Source organism: Mesoplodon mirus (genome assembly GCF_964341445.2).
Source record: "Mesoplodon mirus genome assembly, chromosome: 18".
In the NCBI taxonomy this organism is placed as follows: Eukaryota; Metazoa; Chordata; class Mammalia; order Artiodactyla; family Ziphiidae; genus Mesoplodon; species Mesoplodon mirus.
This window is the reverse complement of record NC_138994.1, coordinates 8,491,595-8,512,190: the sequence shown is the minus strand read 5'-3', so window position 1 is coordinate 8,512,190 and position 20,596 is coordinate 8,491,595. Positions and strand designations below refer to the sequence as shown.

At 36.0% G+C, this 20,596-nt stretch overlaps 1 protein-coding gene across 1 annotated transcript in view; it reads left to right on the top strand.

Moving 5' to 3' along the window:
• The window catches only part of NSF (N-ethylmaleimide sensitive factor, vesicle fusing ATPase), a 160,973-nt gene that overhangs the window by 87,640 nt on the left and 52,737 nt on the right, over positions 1–20,596 (top strand). The window contains exons 9-12 of the mRNA XM_082603461.1: positions 947–1,146; positions 15,761–15,926; positions 17,026–17,100; positions 17,287–17,474. Coding sequence (XP_082459587.1) covers positions 947–1,146; positions 15,761–15,926; positions 17,026–17,100; positions 17,287–17,474 — 629 coding nt within the window. The remainder of the gene's footprint in view (positions 1–946; positions 1,147–15,760; positions 15,927–17,025; positions 17,101–17,286; positions 17,475–20,596) is intronic.

Here is a 20,596-nt window from a genome sequence, read left to right as displayed (position 1 = left end):
AATTCATTATTTCACAGAGTGCTTTTTTGGTGTAGTATAAAGAAAAAACGCATTAAGTAAAGAGTCATGCATCTTAAGTGTGAAACTTAAATAGGTGAGAATTCCTAGAGTGAGTAAACAGTAACCAAATTTCATCTTTATCTTAAGAAATGGAGTAAATGCTTGTGTAGAGTGGGCTAAAGAAATCCCAGGGAGTCTAAATCATTAGTCTTGCTATTTTACTATTGTTAATGATACCTTTAAGGCATTTAGCAACGGTTGCCTAGAAAAGAATTGAATACTATTCTTGTGAAGCTTCAGTTTCATTTTCATCCTGGTGGCTCTGAGAAAACACTTTTCTCACTTGGCATAGTCACGTGAAATAGGGCATTCAACTTCATCCACAAAGTCTGTAACATCCATCTGGACCCTATGGATTGCTCTATACCCACCCAACTCAGACATGTCTGCCTTTTCTTCAAGTGCTTGTATTGACAGGTAGACCTGTAATTTCTTTGACTAAGATACAGTTTTCGTAGCCTGTTGTATCATAATAGATCTGTATTGGGTTAAACTTGCCTAAAAACAGATCTTTTTTCCCCCTGGCTTTAAAGTAAAGGATAATGAAAAAGAAGTAATATTTCCTAATTAGGTATTTAGGTCAAAGAGACATTTTCAGAGTTAAAAGTATTCGTTCTCAATGATAGTTCAAATATACTTTTCCAAGGACCTTTAATTGGCAGCTTTCCCCCTCAACTCTTGGTACTGGTGTAGGAATTGTTTGTGGATTTTCTATTTTAAAAAGATCTTCAGTTCATTCTTGTTCTGTTTATAGCACCTAGATATTAATATATGTTAATGCTATTGCTGTATTCTTCCTAACATTCATGTGAAGAAGAAAGAAAACTTTGATGTCTTACTTGGATTTTAGTTAGTTGATGTAAGACTGTTTTATTTTCCTTTTTAGGTTGCAAACATGTTAAAGGCATCCTGTTATATGGGCCTCCAGGTTGTGGTAAGACTCTCTTGGCTCGACAGATTGGCAAGATGTTGAATGCAAGAGAGCCTAAAGTGGTCAATGGGCCGGAAATCCTCAACAAATATGTGGGAGAATCAGAGGCTAACATTCGTAAACTCTTTGCTGATGCTGAAGAGGAGCAAAGGAGGGTAATGTTAACATAAGTACAATTTAGTAAAAGTTTGTAATCACTTATATGATGATTGAAACCCAGAGTTATGGTGGAAGACTTGTCGCTGTGATTTATAGTTTGAAGAAATTGCAGATAAAATTTATTTTGAACCGAGTTATGTCACTGAACTGGGATTATGGGAGATTTACATGTTGTGAGCAGATGTCAATATCCACATGTTCATAATACAAAGATAGATGATTATATGAGCCAAAGATTTTGCAAAACAGATCATGAATATGTTTTTAAGTGACACTTTTATTCCACATTACTTCCAGAGACTTGAACTCATTTATCCTAAAAGAGAGAAATTAAATCCATAAAGGGACTTGTAGAATTAAGTATGTGTAAGGTTCATGTGCAGAAAGCTAACTTACTTACCACTGACTTAACTCAGCTGTAGTGACAGGTATAAGTTGTTAGGTCTCAAAGGAAAACTTGATTGGGGTCTTAGAAAAAAATAAAATTAACTAAAAATCAAGCCAGAGTTTACTAATTGTGATGGTTAATTTTGTGCTGATTTGCCTGGGCCTCAGGGTGCCTGGACATCGGTTAAACATTATTCTGGGTGGGTTGTGTTTACCATTTGAATCTGTAGACTGTCCCTGATATGCCATCCAATCAGTTGAAGGCCTGAATAGAAGAAAAAGGCTTACCCTCCCTTGAGTAAGAGGGAATTTCCTACTGCCTGATCTGGGATATCAGTTTTTTCCTGCCTTCAGACTCAAACTGAAACACCTCTTCCTGGCTCTCAAGCTTGCAGGCCTTTGGACTGGAACTACACCATCAGCTCTCTTGTGTCTCCAGTTTGCCAGCTGCAGAACTTGGGCCTTGTCAGCCTCCATAATTATGTTAGCCAACTCCTTACATTTAATCTCTAGATAGATAGATGGATAGATAGATTATATATATATATATATATATATATATATATATATATATATATATTCTTTTTTTTTTCAGGTACCAATAGAATAGATAGACTAGATCTATAGATCTATTGATTCTGTTTCTCTGGAAAACTTTGACTAATATACTAGTATTAACATATTTGTTTCATTAAAGGAAAGTGGGATTTCTGGTTCTGGCAATACAGTAGACTAGGTAACCTGAAAACCTTCCTTCTACAAAAATCTTCAAATGCTGGGTAAAATATAACTAAAATCATTTCAAATGCACAATTGAGCTCTCAGGAAAGAAAAAGAAGTCTTCAGAAATCAAAAGAAAACTGAAAACTAGAGTAGTAAAGATAATGAGCTGCAGCTTTTGGTTCTGGTAATGTGTGCATTTGGGTTTTAGCATCCACTAGGGGGCATAAAATGAGTCCTTGAACTTCCTTAAGGTGTGGCCTAGGAACTGGAACCTTCAAAGCAGCTCTATCATCAATGAAAAGCATGACTAGAAAATATTTCCCTATCAGCACAGAGAAATAACAGAACCTTTTAACTATTTGCCTGGGTTGTAGAGTGGGAGATGAGGAATCTGCCATCGGAATTCTAAACCATGGATCTTTAACTCATGCTTAGGATTTGAAAACACACACACACACACACACACACACACATACATAAACACCCCACTATGTAGTCTGGGGCCCCCAAATTGAGAAATTAATTTTAAAATGAATCCTGGGCCAATGTTACCACATAGGGTTGTTAGATTTTAGCACACCCCAAGGGATACTCCAACAAAGCCAGGCCACAAGAGATTCTCACAGGGGAAGCTAAAATAGCTCCAATAAATGGAAAATGTCATCATCAAAATTTTAAACTCAGCAACTAGGTTAAACATAAGCAGTAGTTTCAGCTGAGGAGAGAAGTGATAAACAGTAGAATAGATCTAAAGGAATCACCCAGAATGTAGCACAGAGAGATAGAGAGATGGAAAATATGAAAGAGAAATTGAGATAACAGAGTTAAAATGAGAAGTCCAAATAGAAAGAATAGTGTAGAGGCAATATTCAAAGATAGAACGGCTGAGAATGTTCTAGAATTGATAAACATAAATACTTAGATTCATGTAGCACCATGAGCCCAAATGGGATAAGTAGAAATTTACATCTAGATGCATCGTAGTGAAACTGGAGAATGCCAAAGAAAAAAAGAGAAATGTCTTAGTATCAACAAAAAAGAAATGATGATGACATCCAAAGGGATATCCATTATGTTGACAGTAAACTTTTTAACAACAGAAAGAGAGACCAGAAAACAGTGGAAGAATATCTTCACAGAGCTAAGTAAAAATAACTGTCAACTTAAAATTTTATACCCAGCTTAATTCTCATTCGGGAATAAGATGAAATGAAGGTGTTTTTTCAGACAAATTCTAATACAATTAACTAGTCACAGAAGCTTGTTGGAAGAATGTGAAGCAGGATATATTTGAGAATGAAGAAAATTGAACCCAGAAGGAAACAGTGGATGCGAGAAACAATGGTGAGCAATGAAATTGGTAAAAAATGTAGATAAAATCTGGAACTTCTACTTCTGGTAGTGACAGATTAGGTAATTTGAATCATGCCTGCCACTGAAGCCTACCGTAAAAGCTCAACAAAGTGTTTAATTTTTTTTTTAATGTGCTTGGAGGTATCAGAGAGCTTACAAGATCTAGGGGGAGAATGGAGGCCCAGAAAAAAAGGTCCCAGTTTATGGGGGTCACTGTTTCTCTGGAGCAATTAGCCATTTCTGGAGGGAGCTGCTAAACAGCTATGCAGCCCTCTTGACTGGCTAGTGGGTATAAGGGGGACAGAGATTAGAGCCTATGGCCCACAAAGAGGGGACATCTGATGAGCATGCCCCATTTTGAGCTGGAACTCTGAAGGGCTACACCATAGGAGCAAGTGTTAACCAGAAGCAGACATGCTGTTACAGAGGCTACAGATCAGCTTTGAGTCATGTTATTCTCTAAAATTAGGCTGAGGGTTCCTAAACCACTAGTGCCCCCAGACATGTGGCAGAATTGTAGATCCTTCCTGGTGGAAGGTAGTATCATGCAAGGCCATAAACTATTTCTATAGTTTGCAAATGCAATGCCTGGCTTATAATCAAAAGCAATCAGATACACAAAGACATAAACAACATGAAGAAAGAGAAACGATGATAGAAATTGGGCCTCAAGATACTGGAATTCTCAGATACAGACTTTTAAAATAAGTATACTTATTACATTCAAAGAGAAACAAGATTGAAAATTTTGGCAGAGCACTGGAAACTGTTAAAAAAATCAAATGGAAATTCTGGGAATGAGAAATTCAGTAAATTAACTCAAGTTTAAACAACAGATTAGACACATCTAAAGAGAGACTTAGTGAACTGAAAGATGTTAGACAAAAATAACTACAGACAAAGGATGAAAGGAATGAAGAGAGATAAATACCACAAGAAAGTCTAGTGCACAATTTAAATTTCCAGGAAGTCAGGAGAAAGAGGATGGGGCAAAAGCAGTATTTGAAGAGAAAAGGGTTTAGAACTTTCTAAAATGGGTGAAGAACATCAGTCCATGGATTCCAGCAGTGATATAAACCTCAAGCAAAAGAAATACTGAAGAATTCTACACTTATAATCATTGTTAAATGGCTGAAAATAAAAAAAGGAGAGAGAGAGAGAGAAATCTCAAAAGCAGCTAGAGAAAAAAAGGATTACCTTCCAATAAACAACAACTAGCTGGCAGCTGTCTTCTCAACAGAAATGACGAAAATCAAATCAGTTGAATGTCATTTTTTAAGAGAATAGCTGTCAACTTAGAATTTACATTGTCATGTAAATATACAATAAAGTACTGTATCGTAATAAAAATAGACTGGCTGTACACAGTTGTGAATCTAACAAATGTTGAGCAAAAGAAAACACAAGAAAGGATCATATATACTGTATGATTCCATTTATATACAGCTCAACTAAAGTACAGTGTTTAATGATGCATGCTTCTAAGTTGGTAAAACTATAAAGGAAAGTGAGAAATAATTACCTTAAAAATCAGATTGTGGTTGCCTTTGCGGCACGGGGGGGAGGGGTGTTGGGGAAGGGTGGTGAGGAGGCACTGCCAGGATGCTGGCACTCCTCTGTGCCTTGTTATGGTTACATGGATGTTCATTTTGTGACAATTTCTTCAGACATACATTCACATTTGTGGAACTTTCCCTCTATGTATGTCATATTCCACAATAAAAACTTTTAAAAGAGGTTAAATTTAAGAAGCATTCACTGTACAAAATAATAATGATGATCAATATATCTTTTTAAGGATAGAACTAAAATACGGAACAAAACATGTGGGAAGTGGGTTGAATCCCTGTAAGATCCTTGTGTTATTTGGGAAGAAGTTAGACATGTTAATTAACATAAAACTTAAGTAAATGTTTATGTGAAAATTGTTTATAGTTCTCAAGCTTTTCCAAGGCATGAAGGAGGAGTGGGGGAAGGAATAAAGAAAACTCAAATACTTCAGAAGGCAAGAAAGGAATAACAAGACTCAAAGAAAATGTGAAGATACTGAAAATGTACCTTTTAAAAAGATTTCACTTACAATAGCAGTCAGAATGATAAGGTAACTAGGATTAAATCTAACAGGAACGTTAAATGAGAAAATTATAAACATTTTTGAAAATCTTTTTTCAAGAGCTAATAAATGGTAAGATAGAACATGTTCACATGGGAATCCTGACATTATCATAAAAATGACAGTTGTGTCCATATTAATCTGTAAGTTCAGTGCTTTTCCAGTCAAGTCTAACAGGACTTTTTTGGAATTTGACTTTTTTTTTTTTGGATGCTTGAAGACTCATGAAAATTTTGGAGAATAATGAAAAGTTACTTATTCAGATATCAAGACTTACTGGAAAGCTATAGTAATTGAAACAATTTTATATATTCATGCAAAAACAGACCATGGAAATAGAGGAACACAGGAAGAACTTGTTACGTGAAAAGTGGCAATACAAATCAGAGGGGAAATGATATACTGTAACATGGTGGGACTGAGATCATTGGCTCTCTGTTTGGAAAAAGATAAAATGCAGTCCCTATCTCGCTTCATACAGAATTACAAAATAGATTTGCAAAAAACAAAACTAAAACTTACAAGAGAAAATTTTTAGAAGAAAACTAGGGAAAGGCATTAAGAATTGAGGCTAGGGAAGAATTTCTTAATAAGGTATAGAAATTAAATCCATAAAAGAAAAAAAATGTTTATTTGGCTGCATTAATATAAAGAAAATTCTCTCTGACAAATTACACTGGATACAAATGTCTCAAACTAGAGAAGGTGTTTGCAACCCATATAATCCACAAAAAATTGGTATTCTTCTATAATAAATTCTCTGTAGTAACTCCTGAATAATAAGTAAGAAAAAGACAAACACCACAATTTTTTTTAAAAACTGGCAAAGGATATGAACAGGCAATTTCTCAGAGGAAGAACCCATCTGATGATAAGCAGATGAAATAATGCTCAGGAAAATGCATAATAAAAGAGAAATCACCTTATAAACAACCTGATAAAATTTACAAAGGCTAATAATGCCAGAAGTTGATGAGGTTATGGAGAAACAGGGCTTCATATACATTACTAGTCATAGTATAAATTAGAAAAATAGTGAGTAATATTGTGCAGATTAATTTGACATCTTACAAAAATGAAGATGCATAAACCTCATGACCCATGAGTTCTACTTCAAGACAGCTACGCTAGAGAAACACTCTTGCAGTAGTTCACCAAATGACATGTACCAGAATGTTGATTGCCACACTATATGCAATGGGGGGAAAACTAGAAACATCTTGATTCTTCTCAGTAGGAAATGGAGTATCATCTTAGACATTAAAATAAATAACAGATTTACATGGATCAATATGCATAACACCCAGAAACATAATATCTATTTTCTTAATCTAGTAAGCTTTATTAAATCTAATTTATCCTGTCATTTCCTACTTTTTCTTATTTTTGTTGATGGTAAAAATAAATTTTAAACATTGCCTTTATAACAACCCTTCTACTGCTTCAGATCTACTTGTTGGGTGCTTAATCATTTCAGTTTTACACAAGGTGGTTTTCTCCCCTGCTTCCCTATATCCTGTTAAGTTCTTGTTCATATTCAGATCTCTAGCCATCTCAGCTCCATTGCATCCTGGTATATTACTGCAAGTCTAATAACTGATCTCAACTCTTCAGACAGTCCCAGAACCAATTCGGTTTTACAGTTCGTTCCTAATACTACAATATTTTTTGTTTCAGATATCTTTTTACCTCTCAGAATACCAAGAAAAATAGTCATTACCATTTACTATCTGGGTTGAAAGAACTTCTTTTTAAAAACTGTTTTTAAGTTGATTACAGATCACTTACAAACAAAAATAAAGGGAAGTAGAGACTATTAAAATATTTAATAGAGCTTAAATATAGCAAACCAAATTTTTATTCCATATTTTCCTGGGTTTGAAGATATCTACTGATTGATCGATAGATATATACCCAAAATGCGCAGGAGCCTCTGTATGTAACTAACTGTTCATCAGTTGTCATGCGTGAACTTGTACACTGATTCTAAATTTCAAATACATCTCTAATAGATTATAGCTTATCATTACTTCTTGTTCTTCTACTTGCATCGTCAAGACAATACTTGCAGAGTTTTTTTAAAAATCTTTGGCTTATAATTTTGTTGAAGAGGGGATGGACACCAGGCACTCCATAATTGCAAAATATTTTTATTTTTAGATTTGTATACACCTTTTAGAATGGCCAATCTAATTTTTTTTAAGTATCATTTTAACTTTATTTATTTATGGCTGCATTGGGTCTTTGTTGCTGCACATGGGCTTTCTCTAGTTGTGGCGAGCACGGGCTACTTTTCCTTGCAGTGCGCGGGCTTCTCATTGCAGTGGCTTCTCTTGTTGCGAAGCCCGGGCTATAGGCTCGTGGACTTCAGTGGTTGTGGCTCGCGGGCTCTAGAGTGCAGGCTGAGTAGTTGTGGCACATGGGCTTATTTGCTCCGCAGCATGTAGGATCTTCCTGGACCAGAGCTCGAACCCATGTCCCCTGCATTGTCAGGCGGATTCTTAACCACTGTGCCACCAGGAAAGTCCCCCAATCCAATTTTTAAATGTCTACATCATCTATTTCTTCTTGTTATCTCTCTAATACCTGCCTTCAGGATATGTCTGCTAGAAACCATGTCAAGAAAATTCTGATACACAGATGAAAGAAGAGATGAAAGAATACTGTCATGTGTCCCTTTAGAAAAAAATGAGATGGCCTAGCTGATCAAAAAAATATTGCACAACAAAGACTTTCTGTTGAATAAGTAACTGGATGAAAATGCTGTGTTTTCTTTTTGTCCTTAGAAATATATTATTCAGGGCTTCCCTGGTGGTGCAATGGTTAAGAATCCTCCTGCCAATGCAGGGGACATGGGTTCGAGCCCTGGTCTGGGAAGATCCCACATGCCGCAGAGCAACTAAGCCCGTGCACCACAACTACTGAGCCTGTGCTCTAGAGCCCGCGAGCCACAGCTACTGAAGCCCGTGCCTAGAGCCTGTGCTCCGCAACAAGAGAAGCCACCGCAATGAGAAGCCTGCGCACCACAAAAAAGAGTAGCCCCCACTCACCACAACTAGAGAAAGCCTGTGCGCAACAATGAAGACCCAAAGCAGCCAAAAATAAATAAATAAACTATTAAACAAGAAATATTCAGTCATCCTTGAGTTTGAGAAAATCTATGTAGGATACCATTATCTGGAGGCACAGAGTCTGAGATTTTACTTACACTGATCCATGTCACCATCTTCGTTTGTGTCTCAGGTGCTGCAGTATCACTCTTTGCATTCATCTCTGGATTCATCTAATAATTAGGAAATATTTTCCTCTGTTGATTTTCTTTTCTTTGCCAAGGAAGGCCAAGGAACAAAAACAAACAAAAATCTGAATTCTCAACTGTGTTCAGTTAAAGCTAAAATCAGGCAACAAAGATGGTGGGTGGTGTCTAGACTTCTTTTATACCTTCTTGAGAGAAGATGCAATACTTTGGGCAACACAATGAAAAAGCTGGAAGTTGGTGTCATCGTGATATTTTTTTCACTATTGCATCATTCTTCAGAGCAATTCCATCCGTTTATTTTCTTATTATTTTAATCTTTTTCAGTACAGTTAGGAATAATTGATGAGTAATGATGACATAATTTCTAGAATTTTGAGATAGCATAATATATCTTAGATTTATAAAAAGATCCAGTGGACCCACACAGTAATTGCAAGATAGAATGAGGTTTTTTTCTGTTTTTAAAAAAATATATTTTCCGTTTTGTTCCTGTGGAATACTTCTAGAAAAAACGTAGTCGTGAGATATCAATCTTTATAAATAGTTAAAACTGCTTAACAATGAAAATTAAAAACTGAAATTGTTTTTCAAGTGGACCCTAATGGTATACTGAAGATTAAGCATTAGGTGCAGGTGAGAAGCATTTTATAAAATCTGTTGTGATAGTTTCCAAATGGATGCATAGGTATCTTTGGTGCTGTTTTTAAACTTGCAGACAGTTTAAGTATGACACTATTAATAATAAAACTGAGTTGGCAAAGAATTTCTAGGTAGATATTAATCATAGCCAGCTTTTTCTGATATACTTTTCTCAATCTTTACATCCAGAAAGGCTTGGTATATTCAGTTAATGACCCCATGGAGAGTATATATGTGTTACATAATAAAGAAAAGCATCACCTCTGTGATTCTGGACAGTCCAGGCTGACAAAGATGAACACTTGCATATAGGTCAAACTAGCTAAATATAGAACAGCCATTTTCCAAGGCTGTTGCCAGGGGCTCAACAGCATCAGCTCTTTTTCTATGGGGGAAGACTTTGCAAATGGTAAGAACAGAGCTAGAAGTCAGTGAGTTGAAGAGAATTGCATTGTGGAACTTTAAACTCTTCAGTAAAGGGTTTATTGATAATTCAGCTATATTAATCTGTGAACATTAATCTTGACATCTTCCTTACCTGATTCCTAATTTATTGCAGTAAGAACTTGCCTTTATTTAAGTAACACACCTGTAGAAATTGATGTTATCGTACTCAGTAGGTTGGCAGAAGGGACCTGATGACAAGTCATAAGATTAGCAAGGTTCTGAAAAGGTCAGAATTGTACTGAATTATGTTTAGGGAAGATTGCTCCTGTGATCATTAAATCAAGCACAGTATCCTTATTGTCTCTGGCTTCCCTTCCATGTAGATGATTTTTGAGGTTGGACTGAGGAGGAAGTCATGATTCCAGTGGTAACATAAGGCACATTGATAGCAAAATCCATACATTATAGCAGCTTTTTGTTTTATGCTATATTGACAGACAACTTTGAATAAAAATGTTTTCTAAAAATAATGTAGAATCTCACAGCTTTTTAGTCACAAACAGGGGTGTCCTAGTTTTTCTTTGAAGACAACAAGCATTAATGCTCTACTATATAGAAGTGTTTGGCAAAGCTAAGGTTGTAGTTCCAATTCTTCATTCTCTGTCTTCTCTACAGATGGAAAGGTGAATAGTTTTTGGTGTTGAAATTTTTTTAAGCAGTAAGCTATCACTTATCATCAGACATCTGTTCAATAAATATGACAATGATTGAGAAATAAAGTTAATTTTTTCAGATTTTAATTTAGTTTTGAAACAGTTGTGGAAAGAGAATGATTTGTAAGTTATGTTCAGGAAAAAATATAATGAAACTTAGTTAAATTTCGGAACCTTGATGAACACGAGTATCATCTTGCATAAGAATGCATTAAAGAATGAACAGTACTCCAAATAATGAATAATAGAATGTAAGTGTTATAAGATACTGTATCTATTTTTTGTATATTATTATGAAGTAGAACTAACTTTTCTGGTGTACCGTTTTATAGATTTTAACATGTGTATAGTTTCATGTAACCACCACCAAAATCTACATGCAGAACATTTACATCACCCCGCAAAATTCCCTCATGCTGTCCCTTTGCTAATAACTCCTGGTAACTACTGATCTGTTTTCCATCCCTATACTTTTGTCTTCTCGAGTGTCATATAAATGGGATCATAATATGTAACTATGACTGGTTTCTTCTTTTTGAGACTGGCTTCTTTCACTCATCATATTGCCTTTGAGATTCATCCAAGTTGTTACATGTATCAAACATCCCTTTTTACTGTTGAGTAGTATTCCATCTTATGGATGTACCATAGTTTGTTTATTCACTCACCCACTAGAGTGCATTTGGGTTGGTTCTAGTTTGGGGCAGTTATGAGTAGAACTATAAACCAAGGAGTGGAATTGCTTGATCATACAGTGTTTTGTCTGTTTTTTATTTTTTTTAATATATATTCAGATGTGTTTTAGATCCAATCCAATTTCCTTCAGGTCATTTTTAGAACTGTTTTTCTTCCTACTTCTGATGTAACATTTCATCTTTATCTTTGTCATGTTTGCTTGATCCTTTTTCCTTTGGGTTGCCTTTATTGGAGTCATCTTCTGGTATTGTAGCCCAGAATCTGTCTTGCTTGTATATGCCTCCAGCTTAATTATATGATTCATCTTCTTACAGAACCTAGTTTGCTACTATACTCTCCTTTACCATTTGTAGATGACTTTCAGATCTATCTTTCTCACCTGTTTTGTTCAGTTTATATCTTATTCTTTGGAGGACGTTTCTAATTAGATGTCCTGTTAACTCTTTAATCTTCTTATGGTAGAAACTTAAGAAAACTTAAAAAAAACTTAAAAAAAATTTTTTTTCCCTTCCATCTTTTCCCTTCTACAGCTTTCTTATCATAACTACAAGATAATTTCTTACCTTCTACTTGCAGGCAGTAACCAACCCTAGGACTTTGCTTTTTAGTCATCACTACTCCCATCACCGAAACTCTCTTACAGATTCTGTTTACCTCATTTACATACCATGGTTTCTCACTGACCTTCCAACTATGTATTTCTCCATTTCCGTCCTAAAGTCAGGATTAAAATCATCTTACATAAAGAGCATTCTGCTTTTGCAAGTGTGTGTGTGTGTGTGTGTGTGTGTGTGTGTGAGTGAGTGAGAGGGAGAGAGAGAGAGAGTTTCAATAGAAAGGCCTGCTCCCTGTTGTGACAGTACTATAACTTTTGTTTCTCATGTTAGGTAAATTTTATTATCCCTTTTATAGGGCCTGGATTGCTTCTTAGCCGTTTGCTCAAGTGGCCCTGCATGCTTCTGAATTCTTATCTGTTAGGCCCTCTCTTTCTCCTTCTACATGTCTTTGTTCAGGAATAATTTCTCGTACCCCAAAACAAGTATACCTGTGATTTAGGAGGACACAAAGTTGTATTTGTAGGTAATATGATCGTCTACTTAGAAAATTCAAAAGAATCAACTAAGAAAACTTAGATGTTAGAAGAAAGTTAAGTAGCCAGATATAAAATAAATATACAAAAATTAATATTTCTTCATATATACTGTTTTTGAAATATAATGTAAAAATCCCATGCACAACTGCAACCAAAAAGCGTAAATAGTTAGGAATGTTATGAATGAATTAATATGACAAAAAGTACAAAACCTTATTGGGAGATGTAAAAGACTTGAATAATTGGAGAGACATATTCTTAAGAACTGAATATGCTATAAAGATATTAGTACTTCCTAAACTAATTTAGAGATTGAATCTAATTCCAATCAAAGCTTGGCTTTTTTGTTTATTTTTTAATTTTTTTGTTTGTTTTTCATTGGAGAAAGTTGTTTTTGCTCTAGTAGAATGATTCTAATAATCATCAGGAAGTAAACATGGTTGAAAGTAGCCAAGACAGTTATAAAAAAGAAGAAGAATGTGTGGAGGGTAAGAGCTTGCCGAAACTTCTGCTATAGTCCATAGTATAGGCTGGAAATAGTCTAGCATATATAAAAATATAAAGCCTGATAGAAATGGCATCTCAGTCAATGAAGAAAAGGTTATTTAGTCAACAATATTGCATCAGTTAGTTAACTCTTTGAAGAATTACTTGGATTCTTACTTCACTTGTACCATATACAAAAATAAAATTCCAGATAGACTAAAGAATTATACGTAAAGTAAAAATTTACAATAGAAGAAAATGTAGGTGACTACCAGTGTCTGTAATGGGAGAGGATTTTAAGGATAAAAGTAATGGAAAACATCATAAAAACAAAAATTGATAATGTTGGCTGTTTAAATAGTAAAAATACATTTTTTAAAACCCTTCCATTTATCAAAAATATACCATAAGTAAAATTAAAAGACAAATAGCAAACTGGGATAAAACATTTATAACAAATATAATAATACCTGTAATATATAAATAATTTTTATAAATCAATAAAAATTATTAAATCCCAACAGAAAAATGTACAGAGTACATGAACAAATAATAAGAGAAAAATTATCATTGGTAAAAAAAAGGATTTTAAAAAGTGCTAGCCTCGTCAATAATTAGACAAATGCCAATTAAAAATGATTGAAAAATACCATTATTCATCCATCAAGTTGATAACTACTTTTAAAAATTTCTAGTATTCATTACTTTCGAGGATATACCAAGATAGTCACTGTCATATACGGTGGTAGGATTGTTACAAAATGATAAAAACCTTTCTAGAAAAATATTTGAAAGCCTATTTCAAGAGCATTAAAATACTCAAAACACCTTTTAACATAACAATTTGCCTTATGAAGTAATCATGCATATTGTCAAAGATTTAAGTATAAAAATGTTCATTGCGGGCTTCCCTGGTGGCACAGTGATTGAGAATCTGCCTGCTAATGCAGGGGACACGGGTTTGAGCCCTGGTCTGGAAGGATCCCACATACCGCGGAGCGACTAGGCCCGTGAGCCACAACTACTGAGCCTGCGCGTCTGGAGCCTGTGCTCTGCAACAAGAGAGGCTGCGATAGTGAGAGGCCTATGCACCGCGATGAAGAGTGGCCCCCACTTGCCAAAACTAGAGAAAGCCCTCGCACAGAAACCAAGACCCAACACAGCAAAAATAAATTAATTAATTAATAAACTCCTACCCCCAATATCTTCTTTTAAAAAAAAAATGTTCATTGCAACAACTTCTTGATACTAAAAACTTAGAAAGTATTAAATATGTGACAGTAAAGAATTAATGTGGAGTAGGGGAATTAAATTGTGAAACCAGTCATATGATGAAATATTATGGAGCCATTAAAAATCATAATGTATAGCTGTATTTATAGACATGGGAAAGGGCTTAAGATAATATCTGGGCTGAAAAAAAGAGATACAAACTTTTTATGTAGTACCAAATTAATAATATCAGTTATTTCTATCTAGTTGAATTTTGGATGATTGAGATTTCTTTACATCTTTTGGTATTTTTTCCAAGTTTTCTATAGTGATCATGTATTTTACAATTAGAACCCAAAATAACAATTTTAAATTGTTTTTAAAAAACAGTTAATGTTCAAGAGAATGCAAGATGCAGTGAGTTTCCAATTTTTAATTAAAATAAAATTAAATAAATCTGCATTAACAGCATTTATCTTTAAGCAATATAATATAGTTTATTTTTAACTTATTTCTATTTGTTTTATAACTTTTGCTCAGTTAACATCTAATACTTTCATAATAAAAGTTTTAAGTCTATTTAAAAAAAAAATGATATCCTTGCCAGAGTTTTAGTGAATACCGACCATATCTAATCTTGAATCTCATTATGCCCATCATTTATACCATCCGTATGTTGTCATATTTAGGTTATGTTCATTTTCACCTGTTTTGTTTTGCTAATCCCTACTGGTTTCTGTTAAAAAAAAAAAATCTCTGCAATACACTTCCCCCTTTGGTTCCTAACAAGAGACTTAATTATAATTACTTAAATATAAATTGCTAGAAGGTCCATGTTAACTTAACCTAGTGAATTATTGGCATTTAAAAGTATTTGCATCTATTAAAAGTTCAAAATATATAAACTGATTTCTTTTAATGATAACTTTATATCTGACAAAGTAAAACAGAAATCACTATGTAGAAGAAACAGCATCTGCTTGACCATGTTCTTTTTATAAACTTTGTTCTCACTTTACTGTTCAGAAGAAGCAATCTGTTTTCATATGATATAACTGAATATGAATCAAGTTCAGTATCTTCTCCCATTTGCCCAATTCCCAGTCCACCTCTGTGTGGAGTTACTCTTCAGCTATATAGTATGACAAATATTAAACTTACTGTTTTGGGGGCTATCCTCTCACCAAAACTCAGGGAAAATGGGAGGGAGCTGCTGTTCATTGACTTAAGGAATGCTTGACAGTTCTTCTTTCAAAGAGTGAGATAAGAAATGTGTATGAATGAATAGTTAGTTATGATGGACTATTCACTTTCATCAGTATATAATGTGGGCTTTTGTTTTATGTCTATTAAATATGAGGTTCTGGAATGCCTTTTCACTTTGCAGAATTCTGAGACTGCAGTTCCAACACCTTTGAGAGGGCAGCAATCATGGTTATACCGGCTACATTTATTAGTCAAAAGGCGAGAAAGCTTTGTTTTGCTTTTTTGATTAGTTTGTTTAATAATATATTCAAATTATGACCTTTAATGTAATTTCTTTTACTAGCTTGGTGCTAACAGTGGTTTGCACATCATCATCTTTGATGAAATTGATGCCATCTGCAAACAGAGAGGGAGCATGGCTGGAAGCACAGGAGTTCATGACACTGTCGTCAACCAGTTGCTGTCCAAAATTGATGGGGTAGAGCAACTAAACAACATCTTAGTCATTGGTATGTTTGCTTGGTTTAAAAAAGAAAAGTACTGTGATTTCAAAAATATTAGATACATAGGTTCTGAATTCAGATTTGTGTAGCTTGTAATTACACTATTCTGCCAATGTTTCCAAATTAGAATCAAGTGATATTGAAGAATTTCACTATTTTAATGTCTAGCCTTACTAGGACAAGTGAAAGATGGGTTTTAGTGACTCATGGCTTTTTTTTTTTAATAAAAATCCTCACTTTTTATAAAAAATTTATTATTATTTTTGGCTGCGTCGTGTCTTAGTTGTGGCACATGGGATCTTTCGTTGCGGCACGTGGGCTCTTTGTTGCGGCACATGGGCTTCTCTCTAGTTGTGGCATGTGGGCTTAGTTGCCCTGTGGCATGTGGGATCTTAGTTCCCCGACCAGGGGTTGAACCCGCGTCCCCTAGCATTGGAAGGCGGATTCTTAACCACTGGACCACCAGGGAAGTCCCAACTCATGGCTTTAAACTTACAGTTAACAGATGAAAAAGGCTGCATGATGTAATGCAGTGGTTTTCAAACTGGGTCCTGTAGGCCTCCAGGAGTCCTCAGAGCTACTTCAGGGTCTGTGCGGCCAGGGTTTGAGCTTCAGATCATGCATCCCTATTATAACTTATCTTTTTAACTGCTTTATGTACTGAAGTTCTTCTTAAGATGGCTTTGAAAACAAAACAAAACAAAAATTCTGCCGTTCATGAAGGTTGAAAACCATTGGCCTACAAAAAAGAGAAGGGATGTTGGGGTCAGACAGATCATGTTCACATTGCCCCTCTCTCACTTTGACAGTTTACTTACCCTCTCTGAACCTAAAATTTTCTTTTTAAATATTTGAAGCTTTCATTACATTTATATTCCACTGGCCTGTACAGTAGTGAAATACTAAAGCAAAGTCCCCAGGTATTGTCATTAGGTCGAGAACAAATGATATTGTTGAAAATGACTGCTTTTCTATTTGACTTTTATAAAATGTCCTCTTAGCTTGTCAGGGAAATTGCTATTCTTACATATACTGAAGGGACATTTTATCTTATTTTTGAATTCTGATAGTTTGTGTGTTGTTTTGTTTTAACAACTGTGCTCAGGAATGACCAACAGACCAGATCTCATAGATGAGGCTCTCCTTCGACCTGGAAGACTGGAAGTTAAAATGGAGATAGGTAAATAGATCTGTCATTGATTGGGGGAGGGGAGTGTAATTAGAGTTCATTAGCAGGAGCAAAGTCATATAATGTAATATTAGTTTGAAAAAGTTGTGTATCAGAAGCAGGTATTTACACGCTTGAGTACCTATAAGAAAAACGTTAAGATTATAATAATGTCTATTTTATTTTCAATTTTATCAGGCTTACCAGATGAGAAAGGCCGACTCCAGATCCTTCACATCCACACAGCAAGGATGAGAGGGCATCAGTTGCTCTCTGCTGATGTAGACATAAAAGAACTGGCCGTAGAGACCAAGAACTTCAGCGGTGCTGAGCTCGAGGGTCTGGTGCGAGCAGCGCAGTCCACTGCTATGAACAGACACATAAAGGTCAGTAAAATCAACTACCGTATTAGGAGTCTGCAGCCCTGTAAATACCATGCCAGTATTCTTTCTCTTTCCTTTCAAGCATACTAAGAACTAGGGTAATACTGACTTTTGATGGAGAATAGACATGGTAAAAGGTATAGGAATTAATTGTCAACTGCTAAATCTTCCGAGTAGTTGGAAAAAAGATAATGGTAGCATCTGCTCCATGGTAACCATTGACCCATTTACCTTAGGTTGCCACCATTTGATATAGACACGTGAAGATGAAGATTTTGAAGAATTTTTTTAAAATTTGTGCTGTGTTGACTTGTAACATGACATAGGAAGTTGGATTTTCTACATGCTAGAATTATGAGGGCTGCTTCATTAAGTAAATATATTGAATACCTGCTATTTTCAAGGTATTAAGCGGGAGACACAAAGATAATAAAGCATGACCTTTTCCCACAAGGAGTAGAGAGTCAGGGAAATGCATATGTTTGCAAATTAATACAATAATGTTATTGATACTTTGGTAGAAATACATACAAAGGATACTTTCATTTTGGTAAATAAAATTTGATAAAGTGCATTTGATCCTTTACCATCGCTTCTCTTCAGGTTTTACTTACCACCTGTAGCTAGGTGACTCCCAGATTTATGTCTCACCTCTTGAAAGTATCTTTCTCCCACTTTCAGGTTTATACCAAATACCTGTACCTGGATGTGTTATCAGGTTTCAATTTTAATATTCCAAAACCAAATTCACTTTTTTTTGTTTGTTTTTGTTTTTTTCACTACTTTCCTTCCTGCTCCTACTTCCCTGTTTATCCCAATTTCCTAAGCTTAAAACTCCAAGATTATCTTTGATTTCTACCACTCTCTTGTGTCCTACATCAAGTTATTTGCCAGATTTTGTCAGTTCTATCTTGGCAGTATCTTTCAGTTCTCATTGCCACCACCTGTCTTCTGTTTGATTAACCTTCCTGTTTCACACCATTCTATTCTTCAGAAACTTTCAGTGACTCACCATGATCTACAGAACAAAGTACAGAAGTCTTAGTCTGGTCTTTAAGGTCCTCTTAGATCTGACCCTAAATTGGCCTTTCCTGATGTGTTCCCAGTTATTCTCCATACACTTTATAAATTTACTTATTTATTTATTTTATTTTTGGCTGCGTTGAGTCCTCATTGCTGCACACAGGCTTTCTCTAGTTGTTGCAGCGAGCAGGGACTCTCTGTTTCGGTGCGCAGGCTTCTCATTACGGTGGCCTCTCTTGTTGCGGAGCACGGGCTCTAGGCTCATGGGCTTCAGTAGTTGTGGCGCACGGGCTTAGCCACTCCACAGCATGTGGGATCTTCCCAGACCAGGGCTCGAACCCGTGTCCCCTGCATTGGCAGGCGGACTCTCAACCACTGCGCCACCAGGGAAGCCCTCCATACACTTTAGCCAAACTAAAATATTGAATATTTACCAGTCATCAGATATTAATGTATTTTTCTACTTCTCTGCTGTTACCTCTTTTTTCTTTTTTCTTCACTGAGAAGCTTTACCCTCTGTGTTTACTTATCTTTTCGATACCTGGCTCATGTACCACCACTTTCTTCAAACTTTTTCTCATTCTCCCTTTCAAGAATGGTGTGTTCTGTTCCTTCTTGAACTAGTAGCGTATCGGAAATTCCCTGGCGGTCCAGTAGTTAGGACTTGGCGGTTTCACTGCGGTGTCCCAGGTTCAATCCCTAGTGGGGAAACTAAGATGCCGCAAGCCACACAGTGCAGCCAGAAAAAAAAAAGAAATAGTAACGCATCATTTACAATACCTTCTGTTGACTTTCGATCAGTGGATTTATCTAGCCTAGTGTGTGCCAGACACTGTACTAGGGGTTAATGCTCCAATTGCCTACCCTTGAGCAGCTCACAGTCTAATCCTCCACATGCAGTAATAGAAAGTACATACGGGGTAAGGAAGTGAAAAGGTGTCAGGTGTGGTCAGCTTGTCGGTGAGAGGAGCCTTCACAGAGGAATTTCTGGGTGGATATGTTTCCTGATGGAGTCAGGCATTTTAGGTAGAAAGAACAAATATGCAAAGGAACAGAGACACACAAACAGCATGGTGTGTTAGAGTAATTCAGTATTGCTGCAGCATAAAAGGTAGGGAAGGGGAGGTAGAGAGAGACGTGGGGGATAAGTCAGGAGGCTAAAGCAGGGGATGGAGCACAAAGAGCCTTTTATACTGTGCTAAGAAGTATGGACTTCTTTTCTGTGAGTAGTGCTAAGCCATTGAAGAGTTTTAAGAATAGCAGTGACATAGTGTTAAAACATAAGCTCACTCTGGCAGCTGTGTCGAGTGGAGTATTTAGGGGAGTGAAGTTGGTGACATAAGACAAGAGAGGGGAACTTGTATAACAATTCACGCAGGAAATAGTAAAAGCCTGAACGGTCAGGTCGAGTATGTTTTATTCGGGTATACCCTGGCAATGGTTTTAAACCAAGGGTCGGTAAATTGTGGCCCATGGGCCGTATCCAGCCAACCACCAGTTTTTATAAATAAAGTTTTTTTGGAACACAGCCACCCCTGTTCATTTATGTATTGTCTGTGGCTGCTTTCATGCTACAATGCCAGAGTTGAGTATTTGCAAAAGAGACTGCATGGCCCACAAAGCCTAAAATATTTACTATCTGGCCCTTTATGGAAAAAGTTTGTCAACCCCTGTTGTAGACTTTAAGTCTGTATCTTATTCATTTCTGAATCTCCCACAGTATTTCATATAGGTCTTAATACTGAGAATATGGTAGCTGTTTAGTAAATACTTTTTAAATTAGTAAATATGTATTCTGTATCAAACTCTATCTATAAGCCATAATTCCCCTACATAATGGAACTGACTTTGTTCTAGCTCAAGAATGCCATAATGGGAGAGGCCACTTTAGACAAGATGGTAAAACTCTTTAAAATACTGGAGACCCATGGGCTTCCCTGGTGGCGCAATGGTTGAGAGTCCGCCTGCCCATGCAGGGGATGTGGGTTCATGCCCCGGTCTGGGAAGATCCCACATGCCGCGGAGCGGCTGGGCCCGTGAGCCATGGCCGCTGAGCCTGCGCGTCTGGAGCCTGTGCTCCGCAACGGGAGAGGCCACAACAG